This window comes from Geospiza fortis, unplaced genomic scaffold (assembly GCF_000277835.1).
Source record: "Geospiza fortis unplaced genomic scaffold, GeoFor_1.0 scaffold231, whole genome shotgun sequence".
Classification (NCBI taxonomy): Eukaryota; Metazoa; Chordata; class Aves; order Passeriformes; family Thraupidae; genus Geospiza; species Geospiza fortis.
The window spans coordinates 3,597,191-3,617,129 of NW_005054351.1; the positions used below are offsets into that span (position 1 = coordinate 3,597,191).

The 19,939-nt window shown below is 38.6% G+C and overlaps 1 protein-coding gene across 2 annotated transcripts in view; it reads left to right on the forward strand.

Moving 5' to 3' along the window:
• Positions 1 to 19,939, forward strand: part of RBMS3 (RNA binding motif single stranded interacting protein 3) — a 692,310-nt gene that overhangs the window by 614,310 nt on the left and 58,061 nt on the right. For both annotated transcript variants that reach the window (XM_031058909.1, XM_005423389.2), the window contains 3 exons: positions 9,595 to 9,641; positions 16,800 to 16,896; positions 19,398 to 19,448. In XM_031058909.1, coding sequence (XP_030914769.1) covers positions 9,595 to 9,641; positions 16,800 to 16,896; positions 19,398 to 19,448 — 195 coding nt within the window. The remainder of the gene's footprint in view (positions 1 to 9,594; positions 9,642 to 16,799; positions 16,897 to 19,397; positions 19,449 to 19,939) is intronic.

Genomic DNA, 19,939 nt, shown 5'->3' on the forward strand with positions numbered 1-19,939 from the left:
CCATTATGGTTTGTTATATTAGGGATCTACTGAGGAATAAGTGCCCAGGAAGTACTTCAAGCAGTAGACTCAGGTCAGCCTATACATAGCTTGAAAAACAAAGATTTATGTATAGGAGACAACAATAAGGTCAACAAATCATATTTTAAAGACCTCTAAATCATTGTTTAAAAAGTAAATGCTATCACAGCTATTATCTCCGCTGTTTTATACTTCCTTCAGTTCAAATCAATAATAAAAGAGAATATAAAGTTAAAGCCAGCAAGTCACCATTATGCTTGTGGCCTCAGGGCATCAGCTTATTGCATCTTCTGTGGTTCATTTGTTGCTGGTGGAATGATGCCTATTAAGCACAGTGATATCCTGGTGACCTGGAGGCAAGGTGTGGCTGGTGTGTTTGTAGTATCAACACTTAAAAACTGATTTTCAGTGCTGGAAGACACCATTCCTTGTTGTTGATTGCAGTCGAGTGCAGAGCTGTTGTCATGGTATAATGTACAAACATGAACAGATGGTAAAGATACGATTTCAGACTAGATTTTCTCAGATTTTCTCTGTTTACTAACATCTGGTTAATACCTTGTTGCACATTGGATAGTTACTACCCAGAGCATCTAAGACAAGAATGCATGTTCTCTTTTAGGGTCCCTCCTTTATTGAATTTCTTCGCCACTGTTAGTTTTCTTATTTCCAATGTAAAATCTTTCTGTATAATTACTCTTATATTTCATATGCAATAAAGTTTTTCAAACTCTTTGTCCTTTAACAATCTTATTCTAAAAACAATCTATCATTCAGTTGTTCTTTAGGTAGCAGCACTTGAGTAACCCTCCTACAGTTATTTCTGTAGGTTTTCATTTCTATTAATTTCTTTTTAAAAGAACAGGTGGTGAGTAATGAAAATAACTGATCTATGACGAGTGTCATAGTTCTGATGACAAATGGGACCTGGAAATACTCCCTACATCTCTGCTCTTTGTTGGTTTCTTCCCCTAAGAAAAGTATTGAAACAGCATCCAAGAGATTATTCCCTTAGTGTTCTCACCCTGGCCAAATCCTGTGGTATCTAGACCAAGATGTATTTTGGCTATTGCTCAGATAAGCCTTTGCATTCTTGAACACTTCAGTGAAAGGCATTTCTAAAACATCTGAGGTTTAACCAGCCTTAGCACTGAGCGTGCAGAAGGATTATTTCTCGGAAGGGCAGATCCCAGAGAAATGACAGCAACGGTTCTGTCACTGGCCTCAGACTTGAGCTGTGCCCAGTGCTCTGCTCTAGGGAGGGAATGCCAGGAGATTTAGTGGGGAGGAGCAGATTTGCTGTAGTGGTGTGTCTCTGGTCATGCTGTTCTCAGAGGTTTTGCTCTCTATTATGAAGAGCTTCTATGGAATTTTGTAAGACAGGATTTCTTCTGGTTTTTTGTGAAGTTGTCAGGTCATATCGCAGAATGCAGTAGAAATTGCTATCTTACATCTTTGTAGATTACTTCATAACCATACATAATTGGCTGTTAAATTGTCTGCCCTTTTAAAGTCAAATATTTAGGAACACACTGCATTTCTCTAGGGATTTTTGGGAGGTCTGGGTGGGGGGTGGGTTTGGTGCTTGGTTATTTGGCCAGTTGTAACCAGGGAAGAATGGCAGATCTTGAGTAGCGCTTTCTAGTCCTTACCCTTACACTCTTGTTTGGAGTCTCAGGAAATGTTCAGCAGATTTACTGAGACATTTAACCGAGTGTTTGTGATGGTTGACCAGTTTTGGACTACAGAGCTGAGAGGTTATATTAGTGATGGCTTTATATTAGGCTGTCAAAATAGGCATCTAATAGACAGGTGCAATAAATGTACAGTGAAACCTGCAAGTGTTGGAAATATTTGCAGTGAAATTCTGACCCAGCAACTGACATAATTTCTGCACAAAGTTCAGAAATTGGGCTAGCTTTTTTGGGCTAGCTTCTCCTCACACTGGTTTAATTAAGCACTCTGTTTTGAAACTTAACCTGACAAGATTATATCGAGATGGTGATAGAGGATAATTATATTCAAATTCTGTCTGTAAAATATTTGATTCAATTTACCTTTAAATTGCAATTGACAAGTCTAGAGGTGGGTGACATAAATCTCCAAAAATGTTTTAGTCAAAAATGCACCCAGGGAATCAAGTGTAGTCACAAAATGAGATCAGAATGGATTAAAAACTGCAACATAAATTTTGCAGCATAATCTTCTTTTGCAGATTTAATGAAACCTTGCTTTGGTTATTCAGAAATAAAGTCTTTTGATACATGTATTTAAGAGCAGGTTTATTCGAAAATTACGTGATAGACAGGGAGAATTCTGCCTAAAGTTTATTACTGTTTTCTAGAAATTGTAACTTTTCTACGTCTGGTCAACCCAATGTGATTAAGGTTTTTTTAATGGTCACAGTATTTTGAACTCTTTGATATTTCATTTGCAAGTTTCTGTAAAATTTGTGCTATTTAAATAGCTACATTGTCTTGTAAGAGAGTACCGCCCTTACAGTATTGTTGCATGTATCACAACAGTGAGATGCAGCATTGAATGCATTGAATTTGGTCTGATGTCTGTAATGATATTCAATAATTGTCACTAATAATTCTTCCATTGATTGCTTTTTTGCTTCCATAATCTAAGTTACATTTTTTATTTCTGAACAGCCAATAGGTTACCTTCCTTTCCTTCCCTTTCTTCTCTTCCTCCTTACTCTTTACTACTTTATTTTCTTTCAAGCTCAGTTCATGGAATATCCAAAGAATTAAGCATGTTTTTAATTCTTTCTTAAGAAAATAAAATGACCAGATAGTTTGGGAATGTTGCTTTTGTAACCGTTTCTCTTTTTATCCACTATTCATTACAACTTTGCCTAATGCAAACAACAGTTTAGAGAGAAAAACATACAATAGGTAAGACACTTCCCAGATTTTTTGTAAAGTCAGTACCAGTGAAGGGTGAAGCAATTGATCCTGGTGCCAATGGTCTCTTCTTTACCAGCACATGCGTTTAGAAATGATTTGCAGTTCTATTCCAGGCCTATTTATAACTCAGGCATGGATTTTTTAAAATGCTTCCAAGGAGATAGGTACTACTTAGTTGTGTTCTGTAATCCTGGGCGTCTAGACAAGTAACTTTTCTTATACCTGGACAAGTAACTTTTCTTTGCTATGAGAGACAATTCCCAGTTCTGTTGAGATAAGCACTAGTACCCTCATATGTAAACAACCCACAAAGACATTTACTATATATATTTAGCATGCCTGTAAGTTAAACATTGGCACTTTGCATGCTTATTTTCAACAAAAGCTCAGTTTAATAGAGAGAGGCATTGAACCTGAAAAGCCCTCTCTCCGGAGGGAGAAAGAGAAGGGCAAAAGATAACTGACCAGTAGGTGAAAAGATCTTGAATAGTGACACAAGGTGCTGTTGCTGTGGGCAACATTTTGAAAAGAGGCCTCAGTGGCTCAAATACCAAAGATCAGTTTGGATTTTGAGCTTATAAAGAACATAAAAATATTTTAAACCAATAGCCTACATGAAATCACTGTCAATGTAATCAGGATTTTAAAAGGGCCATGGTTTGGTTAAAATAGAATCAGCAATGTACCTGTCCTTAGAGATCAGTTTTCTTTGTTTTCATTTTAGTTTGAATTTCCTTCTCTGGTGAAAAATGTCATGCCATTTGCCCTGGAGATTTTCCTGCAGTTGGGTTTTCCTCCAAATTCTGCCGCTAAAACAGTGTTTTCTTAGGCAGAATAAACAAATGTTGGAAATGGGGAAAGGACATACCTTTTTCTGTTGTATCCCTAATAGATATCAGGAGTGCTGCCAGCCACCCCTAGAATTCTTCCTAACTCACTACAGCACACACACCTAATGTGCAATGTGAGTGTAATACACAGCTGATACAGCACTGGATCACACTCATGGCAGAATGGGGATATCAGATCCCCAAAAGCAGATCATTCATAGACCTGAAGATGACATGGTGGAATGTATTGAGTGGCTGTGGAAACAGAATAATTGTGTTATATTATATATGTTCTCTTTTGGTTTTGGGTTTTTGGTTTGTTTTTTTTTTTTCAGTTTTGTAGTTTCGGCGCTTGTATTTTAACTAATAAGATGAGTTGAAGTGAGAAGAAAGTGACTCAATCCCAAGAACAGAAGCTGTGTATGTCAGACTTCCATTCCAGTTCTGTAGGACAAAAGGGTTTCTTGTCATTCATTTGAGTATCTGAACTTGTTATTGTGTTTATCAGAGCAGTCTCTGATGTTCTGAGGTTCATGAATCACTTCCCAAGTTTGACAACAATAGTGTACTTTCCTCTCCACAACACTTTTCCACTCAGAACCTGCAGCTGCCTAAGGAGCACACATCACTGGGAAATGCTCCCTTCCTTTCATATGCATGTAGATGTCTAAGAGGTGTCACATTTATATTCTTGATTTCTCCTTCTCTAAAAAGGAAAGGTGGGGCAGCTATTCACAATTAAATTCAAAAGTCTTTCTAATAATGTTAAATATTTTTGTCAGAACTGTTTAAATAATCAAAGAAAGGAATTCTGCCAAGTTAATTTTACTGGTGACTGAACTTATTTTATAAAATCAGTACTTTGCATTAATCTCATCTGGGTTGACGATTTCTTTTCCCTACTCTCTTCTTTCTTCAAAGCATTTCAATAAGGGTATCTTCTGTCAGGGCACAAGAGATCCTTGTGTTGTGATGCCTGGCAGATATTAGTGATGGAAAAAAAAACAAGTACAGGAATCTGAGTGTTGAAATTTCAATTGATTCAACTGTAGTAGCCAAGAGCATGCCTTGGGATGGCAGTCCTGCAGTGGGAAAGGGGGAAGCTGTGAGTCTGTGGAGATTTGGAGGACAGACTTTTCTTTTTGTCTAACACCCATGTCAGTTCACCACAGAAATCCCTTAAGTTCAAGTGTATGACCTTAACCTTTCCAAATCTCACCTTAAGGAGGAGAAATCCAGGGGGATTTCTGCTTGGAAAGCCCACCACATCCATGGGCTTCACCCCTTTTTAATTTCCAGGCCTCTCCATTTTTTTTCCAATGGGCTGTGGCCTCCTGCACAGCCTGAGGTCCTGCAGTGGCAGCAGCCTGCCCTGGCAGAGGCGCTCCAGCACTGGGCAGAGGCTGGCCAGGGCAGGTTTGAGGAGATGATGTGGAAGTCTCACCTCTGAGGAGGAAGTGTAGCACATCTGTAGCAGGTTGATATTGTGAATTTTTGCACAGTGCTGGAAAGACGTGCACTGAGAGTAGATATGGGGATATGATGGTGAAGTTGTGCATGAAAGCAGCTTCCCAGCAGCACAGAGGATGCTGGGCTGCACTGAAGATGCACAGAAGAAATTGGTCATTTATAGGTATTTATATTTGCTGGAAGGCAGAAACTGCACTGCTAAGTTTTTTCTTGAGATATCACAGGGATTGGGTAGAGAAATAATAAACCCACTTCATTTCACCTGATATTGAAGATCAGATATCTTATGTTCAAGTCATAAAAAGAGGGGAAAAAAATTAAACCAGAAACAGAACATCTTGTCTTTGCCCATGGAAAAATTTTCACAGTAAAGTGTTGAACAAAAGGCCTTCAAACTTCCTGGGGAAACCCTTGTTTTCCAGATGCTTTTTGATATTTCCTGCTCTCTATTGAATGAAAGAGCTTAAATTTAAAGAGAAGTGCAGGCTGAATCTCTTGTTCTTAGAACCTCTTTCACTGATGTCAACAGTTAGAAAACTGCAGCAAAAAGTAACAAAAACTTTCATTCTTTCCACGTGTCCTTTAAGTTCAGACACTTTGTTAAAAATAAGAGATAAATAGACTCATATGGTTTAAGTAATATTTTTTAAAAAATCAATATTTTTAACAAGCTGAGTTCATTTCTTTGTCACCTGACTTTCTGAACAGACCAGTAGTCATTAAGAATGACCTTTATTTCTATTAGTGTGTTTTCATTCAGTTGCTGATTCTAGGGCCATTATCTGGCTGAGTGGCATGAAAATTATGTGGTTCAGTTGTTCCTTAATAGAAGATTTATGTGACAAATACTTTCCTAAAGTAGCATTCCATCATCAGTGCCACTCCCTCTGGTGCCATTTTATCAGGAAGTGTCACTATCAGAAGAAAGAATAAGACCCTCTCCTTCTACTGAGACACAAGCAAACCAGTGGGTGAAAAGGCCCAGAAGAAAAAAGTCTCAGCACAGCAGAGGGCTGCTCTAGAGGCACCAGCCAGTGCTTGGTGTAGTTCAGCCTGTATTAGCACTATGATGGCTATATTCAATTCTGATTTCAACAGAATTGAATATAGCTCTCACACAGAAGTCTGAGGCCAATTCTAATATTCTGCATTTGGTATTTTTGGAATTTCTGTTTGTCTGCTATGGAGGAAAGTTCAGACAATTTTCCAGTAAGTTATTATTGCTCATCAGTTTTTATTCCTGATGAATGAGGATGCTTCAGACCATAAATCTTTGACCGGTCCAGGCTAAGTGTTGCCACTCCTGGGCTTTCAGCCAGCATAATTTTGTGGGGAGAAATTATACAACTTGATGAGAAAGAAGTAAATAGTCCTGTGTTAGCAGCTATTTGAAATAGCAGCTGTTTAAGGCTATGCAGCAACGGGGGATATTAGCAATGTTACTGGGCCAGCTGTAGGTGGTTACCATATGCACACATGGCCACACGCTGTGTCCTATTTGTCCAATGTGAGACTTTTCATTTACTGGTAAATGTGATGGTGATATTTATAGTGGTCACTGCTGAAGTACTTGAACAGATTCTCGGAATCTGTCTCCATGCAGTAGAGATATGGGACATGGATAAAGAGGAGATGAGTGTCTATCCTATCATATTTTGTGCTTTTCAGGATCACAGCTGTGTCCCCCGTTCTTAATACCAATATGGAGAACTGAGTTTGTGCAGTTTGTCTACATGGACCCACACACAGGTCTGGGATGGGATTGGAGGGCGAGCTGAGTGTCCATGCCATGGTCATGTGCTCAAATATCCATGAGAAAAGTAAATGAAAGTGGCACAAACATGTTTGCAGGTCTCACGTAGACACCAAGTGAAAGAGCTGCTGTAGGTTTTCATTCCTGCACCTTCATTGTTATTTATGTCAAAGAAACTAAAATAAAGCCAGTAGTTTATTTTCACTTTTCCTCCTAGACCCACCTACCTTGTTGCATTTTATCCCCCAGTCACTAATGCAAGCTGCAGGATATAGTGAGCCCTGATCCAGCAACTCTAAGGATAACTAGATCTAGAAATTCCTTAATTTAGAAAACTTGGATTTGTCCTTTCCCAAGAAATTATAATTTTTTTGTTAGTCTGAGTAGACATGAGATGAGAGGTAAAATGTAAACACCTCAATTTAAAGGGAACATCTTAAGTTATTTTAAAGAATATTTTAAAAAATGTTAGAAATAATTTTTCTGTCCCTCTAGGGTTGGTACATAATATTTAAGTTGTCTTCACCAGTGCAGGAATAGAAAAAGAGAGCAATAACAAATTTTGTACATGTTGAAAAGAGAAAGGAAAACAAGACAGTATGTTTCCTCAAAAATGAATTGCAGCCAAAAAGTTTTCTTTTCTCTTTTGTTTGGAAATTTCTACATTTCCTTTAGTAATTAATGCAACCTTACTAAACAGTATAATGTGCTGAGCATGCATAAGACATAAGAATATAAAACCAAGTAAGGGATTATGATTCTCTAAGCTAATTTATTTTTTACATCAAAATCATTAGTGGTTTGAGTCTCCCTAAATTCAGGTCTCTGACATTTAAAACTTGCAGAAATAGCCATTTTGTTTCTCTTTGTGTTAAATCAATACTTCTTTCAAAAATAGCCACATGTCCTTGGACTTAGTCTGCTGAATTGTCCTTTGCTTGGGAGAGACTACATATTTTATTAAAACAGTGGCATTTTCATAAAGCAAAACATTTGCCCTAGCATCTGCTTAAAAGAATAATGAGAGAAATATACAAATTTAATAAGGACACGAGCCTTTTTTTTTGGCAGCACAAAGTAGCATGAAACCTGGTCTTTCACATCAGAAATTATTTTTGGCCTCTGGAAATTTGGACCGCCTCCTCTTAGACCAGTTTGCAGCTGCTGGGGTAACCCAGCTCTTCCAGGAGTGCTGCCCACTCTCTGCCTGCTCGTCACCAGTGCCTTTACCCTGGCTGCTCACCTGCCTGCCTGGGAAGCAGCCAAGCCCAGGCGCTTTCTGACCTGTCTGTGCAGCCATCTGGAAGGGGGCAGGTGCCATTATTCAGAAGTGCTTTGGTAGATGGCTTTAGGGGCACGAAAAGCTCCCAGCAGGAGCACAGACCATGCCACGTGGTTGGTAAAGCATCTGTCCTTGAAGAAAATGCTGCCTGTCTCAGGCAACAAGCACAGGATATGTCTGAAAAATGAAGAGGAATACAGTGTCTTGGGGTGGAAGGGTGCCGTGGTGTTTTTTCAGCTGCTCCCACAGGGAGAGCAGCACCTTGAGCAATAGAGTTTCTCTCCATTGTGCTTCTTACCCTGCACAAAGGAAACTTCTCATCTCTTGGTAGTCTTACATTGGAAAGCATTTCACAAAGGGAGGGATAAAAATCGATAAGGAAAGCAAAAAAGTCAAAGCAAATGCAGTATGTGGGAGGAGAGATTGTCAGTTCCATGTCTTTAGGTAAATGCTGGGGGAAAAAAAGGTCTTTTCTGCACGACCTTGACTGCTATGTTGGAGCATAAGATAGAGTGCTTAATACTGTCTGCAGCCCTGCTCTCTCTCTGCCTTTCCTGTGGTACCTGTGGATATGTCTGCTGACGGTGGCAGGGATGACAGTTGTTAGCTGGACAATGTTTTGACACTGCCAAATCCTTTTGCACAGGTCACGGTCTGCCTGGTGGCAAATGGCAGTTGGAAAGTTCTGTGTAACACATTAACAAATTCTTTTGCTGTCCAGACCTCTGAAGTATTTTAAAAGCTTTGTTTGAAAGCTCAAGCTTTTCTGCTTCACAGCCCATTTTTTGTTTCTTGTCTCATGGTAATGAATTAACTCTTAACTATGAGGTACACCTCACAGAAACTGTAGGCAGGGGTCATGCAGGGTGTGACCTTTGTAGAAAGATGAGACTCCTTCCTGTGAAGCTCTCATGCAGTTGGCTTTGGAATATTTCCCAACCACCCATCTCACAAGCAGCAGCAGGATTTGGGCCTGTCTTGTTATAGTGAATAATCAGCTGTAAAGTCATTAATTTCAGCGGAGTTATTAATTGATACTGGTGCAAAAAAACATCACCATTTTCCCTAAATGTTGTGGAAAGATGGCAACCAACAGACTGAACAGATCTGTTTCTCAGTGATCTCTCAGGCTGGGGAGGTACCCAATCTGTCCATGCTGCTTTTGGCCATCTGAGCTTCCCTTGAGAATTTAAATTTCTATTTAAGTTGCATACAGTTTTTATTCATATTGGCTTTGAATATGTTTCATGTCTTTTTTTTTTCTTTTTCCCCTTTTCCTTCAGTAATAGTAAAAATCTGTTTTTCTTCCCTTACTATGTGCAGGCTGGCATGGCTTTGACTTACGATCCAACAGCTGCTATACAGAATGGGTAAGAAATGCATGTTTTCTTATGTCTTTTTTTAAATTATTCTGAATGTCATCTTCTGTTTTCTCTTTCTGCAGTGAAACTTTTTGAAAAGCAAATCCACTCCGTCATATTTTTTCTGAAGCACATAATGCTATATTGTCAAGTTCTTCTTTGGTTTTCCTTTTCTTTTTATGCCTTCTTGTTTGCAATATCCATTTGAATGGGAAGTTGTTTTTTCTAATAGTTTCCATCTCTATTTGGCAAATGTTAGTAGATGTCTTTTTAATCTCTCTCTGTCATGAAGTGGAAACCAGTAAAGTTTCCCTTTACTGACTTGGCTTTTGTTAAAATAATCATTGAAGATTCCAACGTATTTTGAATAATAGAGCTGTTACTTCATCTGGGGTTCTTTCTGCAGGCTGGCTGCCTTCCATGTCATTGTCTGAATAAAAATGCCAGATAGGGAGAAAGCCTTAAATTAGTGTGTAAGCAGATGGGATTTAAGGGTAATATTCTGAGCAACACTCTTCTTTACTTCTCAGCTACCATTTGTTGACACGAGGAATTGCAATTTTTTCTCAAACCAAGCAGTGAAATTACATCATCATATTATTTACCTGCATAATTACTTTTCCAATTATTTCATAAACTAGAAAAACGTATCCTTGAGATTTAGCTCTCTTTTCAGCTAGGTTAACAACAATTTGAAAAGAGACAGGAAGAACTCTTTGACAGTCACTCCTTGATCAGAGCAGAGAGATGCATGAGATGATTATCAAATTCCATGCATACTCCCACCTGTGTTCTCCAGCTGAAGGGGAGAATTTATTGATGTAGATAAGAATGGGTTTATTTGTTAAATATTTGTTAGGGCACTGCTAGTTGAAGGAAAAAAAACCCTAGCATCCCCAGTAGTTTAAAAAAAATCAAGAGTAATAGTTAATCTATTTTGCTTAATTTTCCTTTACAAGGAGTAATTTTGTAGGACTTGTGATATTCCTGTGTTGTGGAGGAAGAGGCCAAACTCAGAAGAATAAAGAGCTTGTTTGTAATTGTGATTTCAGAATTCTCTGCTTCTATTTTCCTGTTCTGACCTCCACATGAGTCATTCTTCTCTATTGTCATACTTTTCAGCTGCTAAAACATTATAATCTATAAATAAAAACATCACTGGTTCATAGTACATCAGTGTTTCATGTGGACAGCTGACTTTTTTTTCATATAAGTTCCTGCATGTCAGCTGTGTGAGTGTTTTGGAAACCGTAGTTTGAATGACCCATTAAGACTAATATGATTTTAATTCAAGAAGAATTCTTTTGAAGTTATGAAAGTTATCTCAGAATCAGACATTATTTATATCAAAGAACACCTATGGTATTCAGGCTGCTCAGGTGGTTTGGTCATTCGATTGCTTGAACATGCTGTCACTGATCACAGGTAAAGAAATTGTACCCAATGGAGAATTTCAGTTCTGCAGTTTTTTAAATCTTCTTTTATTTTTAAGGCAAGAAATAAATTAAATTCCAGTACCAGATATCTCTCTAAGAGTGACAATTAATTATTACTTTGACATATGTCTCTTTTCTAAAATGTCAAAATATTTTCAGTTTTATCAGGACTAAACCATCATTCAAAATGCTCTTGTGGTGAGATCTTGATTGTGTGCAGTATCATGAAGATCACCAGGACCTTTTTGGTCCAACAGAATTTTTTTTATCTCCCCAGACATTCACACAGTAATCTCTACATATCCTGTAGGTTTAAGTTTTTTCTGTTTTTCATAAGCCTCTTTACTAGCAAGCACAGTAAAAATCTAGCTCAGGAGGTTTATTTTAATAAAGTCTGGGAGCACCTTGATGCTTTGCTTGTGAAATGTGTATATTTGATCTGTTGCTCGCTGACACATAACACAGGCATCAGTGTGTGGCCATGGGGAAAGAGACTTAAAGGCTCTTAAGCTCTGTGAAGTAACAGGTTAACTCAGCAAAGGGGCATCTTCCTCATGGGAAGGGCAGTGTGGCACACCCACCCTGTGCTTAAAAGGCTGCAGAATACTTTGGCTGTAACGTGGGCCGAGCCACCAATGACATTGCTCCATTGCACATGGAGCAATGTCACCTAAAGATCTGTAAAACAAAGACCTTTTCCTTGTAGCATTCAGCGGGGGTCACCAGTGCAGAACGTACTGAACTGAGTCTGGGGATGAGAAATGTAAAGATACCAAGTGAAGGTGATGATTCAGAAGAGTTATGAACCACCAAAAAAATTTTAAAAGAAAGATTAACTGCATATGCTGACGCTTACTCGAGCTCTTTATAGGATTGATAGATGCGTTTGGATGCATCTAAGTTGCTAAATCCAGACAGGATTATGCAGAGGATGGAAGCCTCCTAGAGAACCATGTCTCTGCAGCAGGTGTCATGGGATGGTATTTAAAATTCACAGTTCCTTAGGAGGCGTGGATTATATTAGGTTTTGTGTTGGGCCATAATCAAACCTCAGGGAAGAATCTGGACTCTTGTTTCCAGATGAAAAGGTAGGTTCTTATTGTTCATGGTGTCGTACTATCACTTTTATTACCATATAACTGCATATTTGCCTTGAAAATCTATAGCAGAAATAAAACAGTGTGAGAGAGGCTCTCACTAAAAACGACTATGATTTTTTCCTCTGCTAAGAAATAGATGATTTTCTTCTGAGACTATTACTTTGTAAAGCTCGATTCTCCATTTCATTATATTGTTTTTATGCCTGTGTAGCTCTGTTTAAGCATCCAGTGGAGTTACATCAGCATAAAATTGGTATAATGGAGTGGAGAATCCAGCCCATAGTGTACCATAGCATTTCAGTATAAGGTACTGAGGATATGGTAAGCACACACTTCAATAGATAAGATCATTTCACTTGGCAACCACTTTGCCTTTTTTTTTTGTTTTGTTTTATAATAAGCCTTTTCTGAATTGTGTTTATAAAGGTACTCAGGTTTATTTTGGGGAACAGTGTGCCTGTTGTAATATGCTATTGATTTTTCAATTTGTGGCATTAACATTTTTTTAGTAGTTTTATGCACTCATACAAGGAGCAGGATAGAGCTCCTGTACTTGCACTGTAAGGAAGCTCATTTAGAATGTTCCTGAGGCTGGAGTCCTCCTGGCCATTTGACTAGATTGCGATGTGCTTTATCAGTTTAGTGCCTCATATCTGGGGGACAATTTTGTGCATTTGCTGGCCAATGGGCTCAATATTCAGATAGGTCTTTTCCAACTCCAACATCTGACTGTGTGCCTTGTTGCAACAGAAAATTGCTGCCTTGATAATGCTTGGTAATACTCTTACATTATGTGAGCCCCAGGATGCTATTTATGAATCTAACTTTTTCAGTACTGCCCGCAGGCACGAGGCATGAGCAAATGGTGTTTATTGCAGTGCAAATAGCATCTTGCTCTTGTGCAGATTCTGTCTGGAAGCTTGCACATTCCCCAGTAGAATGGGAACCATATGGATTTTTTTTTCCCACTTTTTTGGCAGGGAAATAGTGACCAGACACTGCAGATAATGCAGTCCCCAAATGCAAAGGGAGGGTTGGTGTAGCAGAGGAGTATGTGCTTTGTCTGTTAAGCAACAGAAACTGTTGTTAAAGCACTGCCTCTGTGCGCCTGATGAGGTACTGGAAATTTGCTTCTTTTTAACATCACTCAAAAATGTGTTCTTTTGAGCGCCTTATAAACCTCCCTTCAGGAACTTCCAGGAGCATCCTTTTGCCTACTAGTGATGAGTTTCCCCTTTGCCTATGGAATCTAGGCATGCTGAAAAAGTCTATTTTTAACACAAGGGCGACGTCCATGTTGCCTTGCCCTTGCCACCTGCATACTTGCGCTCCTAGCATTGCAATTGCAGCTGAGGAGCAGGGACATTGTCTTGCACCTGCAAAAAACTGCTCAGATCAATGTAAGGATGCAAACTGCATCTGCAGAAAATGCAGCTGAGCCTTCTGGAAAGCTGCCCTTAGAGCTCACAGGTCAACTACACCATGAAGCCTACCGCTCTCATAATACCTAGTGCACTGTACTAGATACACTGTGTGCATTTTAATGACAGGAAACTTGGAGGCATAATTTAATATATCTAAGACAAATCAAAGCCAGTATAATTCATATCTCTTTCCACTTTTCTTTTTGATGTAGATATTCTGATGACTGAGAATCCTGTATTCCCTTGAATGAACTTAAAGCATACATCTTCCGCCTCATTTCACCTCTCCCTAAGCCTAAAAAAAAAAAGAAGGCAAAGCCTAAGACTGAATATAGGAAAGTCCTCAGCTGCAAATCTTGTCTTGCTGTAGGGTTTGTGCCAGAGCAGGCCACTCTTGTGGTTTTGTTCCCCTTGTCTCTTATTAGATCCCAGGCATGCCACTTATGCCAGTTACATATGAGGAAAATAGCCCATTTGTATGTAGAGGGAATTTAGAGAGATGCCTCAGTGTGCCATGGGTGAGGGCATGTTGAGCCCTCTTTGTCAATGATCCTTGCCCTGGTAGCAAATGACTCCAGCAGTGTGGGAGGTTGAGCATCCCATACCTCAGGGTGTCTCTGCTTGAGTCCATCCCCAGAAAGCACACCTCTATCCTCATCACACCACTGTTCTTCACATATGGCAGAGACATCCACATCCTTTACTATTAGATCCTTTTGGATCCTTTTAGATCCTTTTCTTTCCCTGAGGAAAGAAGACAAACCTTTGTCTCTTGGTGTAAGAAATTCCTGACTGCAAAATAATTTCTTAGCAGGCTATTGCAGTGGCTGAGATTGCAACACTTGATCTTTTATTATTATTATTAAAATTGAAATACATGAACTGGATTTTCCTGAATTGTCATTTGCAGCATCAGAGTTTCTTCCTTTCTCTTCCTTGATGTCCTTGTGTAGGAATTTTCCCAATACAGCTGAATGTCCTGTTGCTATGTTTTATTTGATCCTTATTTGAGAGCATTCCAAATGGTGACAGATAAATGGTATTGGCAGGGCTGTGGGAAGGGCTGTATTTTCCACATTACTGTAGTATATATTCTACAGGCTTGTGTACTATTCAGATAAATGCATCTCTAAGCTGAAACTGAAATGGCAAGCTGTCTGTCAAATTCTTGGCTTAGCACACATTTTCTGTAAATTTGTTAGTATTTGCTGCGATTTATTGGAGAGTTTATTCCAAAGAGTCAGCACTATTTCCGAATGGAAAGTTGTTTCTTCCCTGTACTTGTCTTTGTCCAAGTGGTTCATATGTGGTTAAGGGTACGAGCCCAGCATCAATGCCAGGTTTATGAACAGAATGAGAAAAGAATAAACAAAAATGTATGGTTTTCTCAAAAGATTTTTGGTTTTATATTATTTTTAGTTTAAAAGATTTATATATATTTCTATACATTACACATTTTACCCATAGACTAAATTCTGTCAGTCTGCCATTGACTATTTTCATTTGCTGCACACAACATTTTTTGGTTGATCCACTTAGCAAGAGCACAGCCCAAGTGATTTCTGGTTAACACTGATCTGGGAGAAGACCCCTGTAAAAGGGGTTAGATAATATGCAACATGCTAGTGCCATAGATGAATCTGCCTAGTGGTATAAAAATCCCTTCTCCCTCGATGTTGTGTGAACCTAATATTTGGTATAAGCATGGGGATACAATTGCTTCTAAGTTCTCATAATAGGATATATATAAAATTGGGCAAAGGCACAATTTTAAAATAGTCTCTGTGCGAGCATTGTGAGGGCTGATAAATGGTCCTAAAATAGCATTATATTTCTATTAAACAAAAAATCACTCAGATGCCACCTGCTGCTTTTGGCATTTTAAAATCTGATTTGGAATAGAAAGAACAAATGATTGCTTCTCTGTCTCCCTCTCCCCTCCTAACTTTGAATGTTTCCGCCCAGCGTTCAAAGAGAGCAGCCTGTTTTTCCAAGGCTGTTGGTTGAAGTCGGTAGTTATTTGAGGCTGTATCCAGAATGAATGCATCCAGTCTGAACTAGACTGATTAGTACTAAATCTGTGATGCCAGGGCGATCAGGAAATAGAGCACTTGTTTAAACACCAGTAATGATTTTTTTTTTTGTTGCATAGCTCTCATGGAAAGCTACTGTTGATTGCCTCAGAGTAGGGAGGGGAAAAATATAAAAAGAGAGGGAATGCAATTCACTGTGCAGAATCTTCTGTTACTTACTGGTGCATCCTCTATGAGAAAGATCTACATGGGGTTTAAATTGTACAAAAGAGCACTGCACGTGAGTGTTTCTCTCAGAGTCTAAAATACAGGCATTTAGACAACAGTAAAACCACAAACATTCTTTTTTAAGCAATTTTATTTTCAGACTTACAGTTAAAACTACAAAAAGATCAAATCCAAAAATCTATACAAGCATACACATATTAAGTACTAACACAGTCCAGCAGTAGTGATGATATTTTCCAAGTGATAATTTTATCAATAATCATTAATGCACAGGGAAGGAGAAAGAATATAACATTTATTGCCATCAAGCAAGACGTGGTGCAAGTTCTGTTCATAGCATGCAACAGTGGAAATAAAACCGACTAAATCTGAGATTTTTAGTGCTGCCTGGGGCATTAAGCCTCATAATTCCTGATACATTTCATCAGTAAAAGGGGGTTTTGCTCTCTGCATAGATTAATACAAAAATTTCAGCCAGAGTTTTTGTAGCCACCCCTTAATAAAATAATTCAGGCATGTATATAGAATGTGTTATTCTCAGCGCTGAAGCACTAGGATATGAAAAGAAAACAGTACCCTGTGTAAAAATGAAATCAGTAATGTTGTCTTCGATATCGTGTAAGAAATTTCCTTTCACTAGCTAGCGCCCTGGAAAATCAGCTGTCTTTGCATCTCAGATAATTGCTTCTTGTATTGTGAAGTTCTATATTTGTGCTAGTTGAACTGAAAAAAAAATATGCTTTGTGTAAATATTCCTCCTCCTTTCCATTTTCAAGATCTGCTCAATGGAGCCATCACATCTTTTTTATTGTAGTTTTGGAAATAGATGGACATAATTACCTGGGTAGACTCTTTCTGTCTTTGCCCAGGAGGCAGTGAATTATTTAGTCAGAGCCTAAGTAGTCAAAAGGTTCAAAAACCTCTTGCCTTTGTTCTTTGTTTGCAGATTTTATTCCTCACCGTACAGTATTCCAACAAACCGCATGATTCCACAGACATCAATCACGCCATTCATTGCTGCTTCCCCTGTCTCTACATATCAGGTACGTCAGATATGCTCTTGTCTACTGTGTTTCCCAGGTAATGATGTTTTGGATGTGGATGAAGGCAGAGTGTATACCACAGAAAACTGTAAGTGCTTGCACTCTTGAGTCACTCTTGAAACAAAGGGCTCTCTAGGAATATTCAGGTACTATTGGGTAGAGTTTTAAGTGTTTTCTGCATTCTTTACAACAGTAGTGAAAGCCACTGTAATTCTTAATTTCAATCAGCTACTCTGATAAACAACATTTTGCTTAATTTCCAATTGACAACACCAGAAGCTTATCATTCTTATTGAACTGTTTCCTCATTTTGGCTCCCCTTCATTAGCCAAAAGCTTTTTAATTGTTTCTTTTTCATAATTTAGGTTGACTGCATTATACTTTGACCTTTTGACCCCAGCTATATTTTTTCCAGTAACTTCATCCTTTAAAAGTACTCATTTTTGTCCAGTAATCCCTGACAAAACAAATTACTTGAGGATGTGTCCTCAAATCGTTCTTTAGTCTGCTACATGCCAAGTCATTCAGAATTTCTCTTTTCAGTATATCCCTCTCAGATCTCCACTGGGAAATATTGTCTTGTTTTGGCTTTCTGAGATGGAAGTCAAAACCAGATTGTATATTTTTATTATTAGCCATTGTCTGGGAACTTATCACTTCACAGAAGCTGGTCATTGACTATACATTTTCCAATTTTAGCTATTTCTCTCCTGTGCCATCAGTGCTTTTCCAACTCTGAGTCTTACCTGAAATAAACTACCCAAACTTTCAAGCTGCATGGTGGGCTGTTCCTAATGTTAGGGTTGGTTGGTTGGGGCTAGGGGATTGCAGATGGTATGGTACTGCTTACAGGTAATTCTGAGAAGTTACTCTACTTTAAACTTGATCTTTAAAGATAAATGATTCTTGTCATTCTCTTTGACTTTTGTGTTATTTTATTTGAGATGGCCATGTAGCACTTGCCAAACAAAAGTTGTTTTGATGAGGTAAATTCAGTAAATTTCAGTAATGGCAGCACCAAAGAAGAATCAATGCCAGAGCTGCATTGCGTGCAGCTCACATGCAATTTTCTTGGTAGCAAAGCTGGCTTAAGAGCCATACTACTTCCCATTCAGGCCACTGAGTTCAGGCCACCCCAGCCACTTACTTTCATCACTGCTCCACAGTCCACAGTTGCTCCCCTTTTCCCATTCTGGTTTGAACCATTGCATCAGTTTATGGTTTCATGCATTTTGCATTTGCAGCAAAACCATTCTTTTTTTTTTTTTTTTTAACTTGTATCATTTTCCTTAGATAGTTTGCAATGAGCAGCAGCAAGCTGTGGCAGCTCTAGTGTGTTTTGGCTCATGGGGATTCCCAGCAGAAAATGTTGTAGTAGAGGTGTGTTCACATGTGGGTGTGCTGGTTTTGGTTCTAATGATGTTATACTGAACTTGCTTTTCAACAAAAAATAGACTTTGATAAACATATACAAATGTTGGAGCACACTCTTATACAATTAATTCTCAATATTTTCTTCATGAACAAAATCACAAGGCATCTGGAGAAGTGGGACCTTGTAGCTTTCTCCTTATTATTCCTGGTCATGCTCAGTCTGAGGTGCTGCACACCCATTTCTGGGACAGCAAGTGAGGTGTCCTCTGATGGCTGTAGCACAGCTACATTTTTCGTGTACTTGTGTGTTGTGTCCAGACTGATGCAAAAGGAAACTAAAATACAAAATTCCATAGCATGTGGGCAATCCACACATAGCATAAAAGGTAATTATGGCTCAGAGATGCCACAACAAATATGCAACACTCTATAATGTGTCTAATTCTTAGTAAAATTGTTCTATCCTTGAAATATATTACATAGCAGACATAAGGCAGAACAACAAAGAAAATCTTTGCCGATGCATATGGAGCTCTGGTGGGAACAGACCTCAGGATGTTCAAGCTAAGAATGATCCTGGAGGGGCAGACTTCTTAAGCCAGCTTTGCCATGAAAGCTTTCAGTTAGAATAATTTTCAAAAACTCTGAATTAGATCTGCAGTTCTTACTGGGAACAGAATAAGTCATTCTGGGATCTCTGAAAATGTTATACCTTTAAAAGTTCATAGAGATACTTTTGAAAATAAACGTTGAACATTTTCTGTCTCCTGCACTGTCGGTTGGATGACATGTTCACGATTATATTGATGGATGAAAGCAAACAATGCAAATGGAAAACTAGGGCAACGTGGAATATTGAAGGCTACTTTACGAGATAAAATGTTGTGATTCATAGAAGTGGTGCAATCACTCAGACTTCTGCCTTTGGTGGAAAACATTATCAAATGAAATTTGAAAGCTTTTTCCTTTGTCAATAACTTTATAAAGTGTAAATTAATTTTGTGTTGAGTTTTAAGACTTAAGTCCTTTGTCAAAATTAGCACCTTAGTTGTAATAGAAAGAATATTTTTAAGTAAATCTTTAAGTTTTAAACTTTTCTATGCTAATTAAAAGTATTTGATGTGCAGGTCCAGAGTACTTCATGGATGCCTCATCCGCCATATGTTATGCAACCAACAGTAAGTGGATACTTGGTTCTATCTGGCTAAAAGTGCTTCCATTGTAGCCTTGCTCTGCTTGTCCAGCCACACTGAAGTCCTAGGTCATGTAAGAGCAGCCAGCTGCTCCCTGAGACAAGAGCCCTCTGCTGTAAAGATTCCCTTTCTTTAAGGAGCACCTTTTGATTTAGTGGAAAGGGGAGGATGGGCAATGTGTTATCTAATTGCATTGATTGTAAGAGAGTGACAAGTTCTGAAGTGCTTCTTCTGAAGCTGTGCCTCAGGGACTGCAAGACAACCACATATCTGTGTACTTTGAATTGCCAGGATCAACACGTGACCATTCCCTTACATGCTTATCCACCAAAAATGCCCTGCGCAGCTTTAGATCAAGGATCCTCAGTGCCTCAGTAATGCATTTCAGTGTGGTGGAAAAGGGTGAAGCACAACTGCCTTAGAGAGTCTCTACCAAATCTGAATCTGCTTTATGATTTGGCCAGTCAACTCTTTCC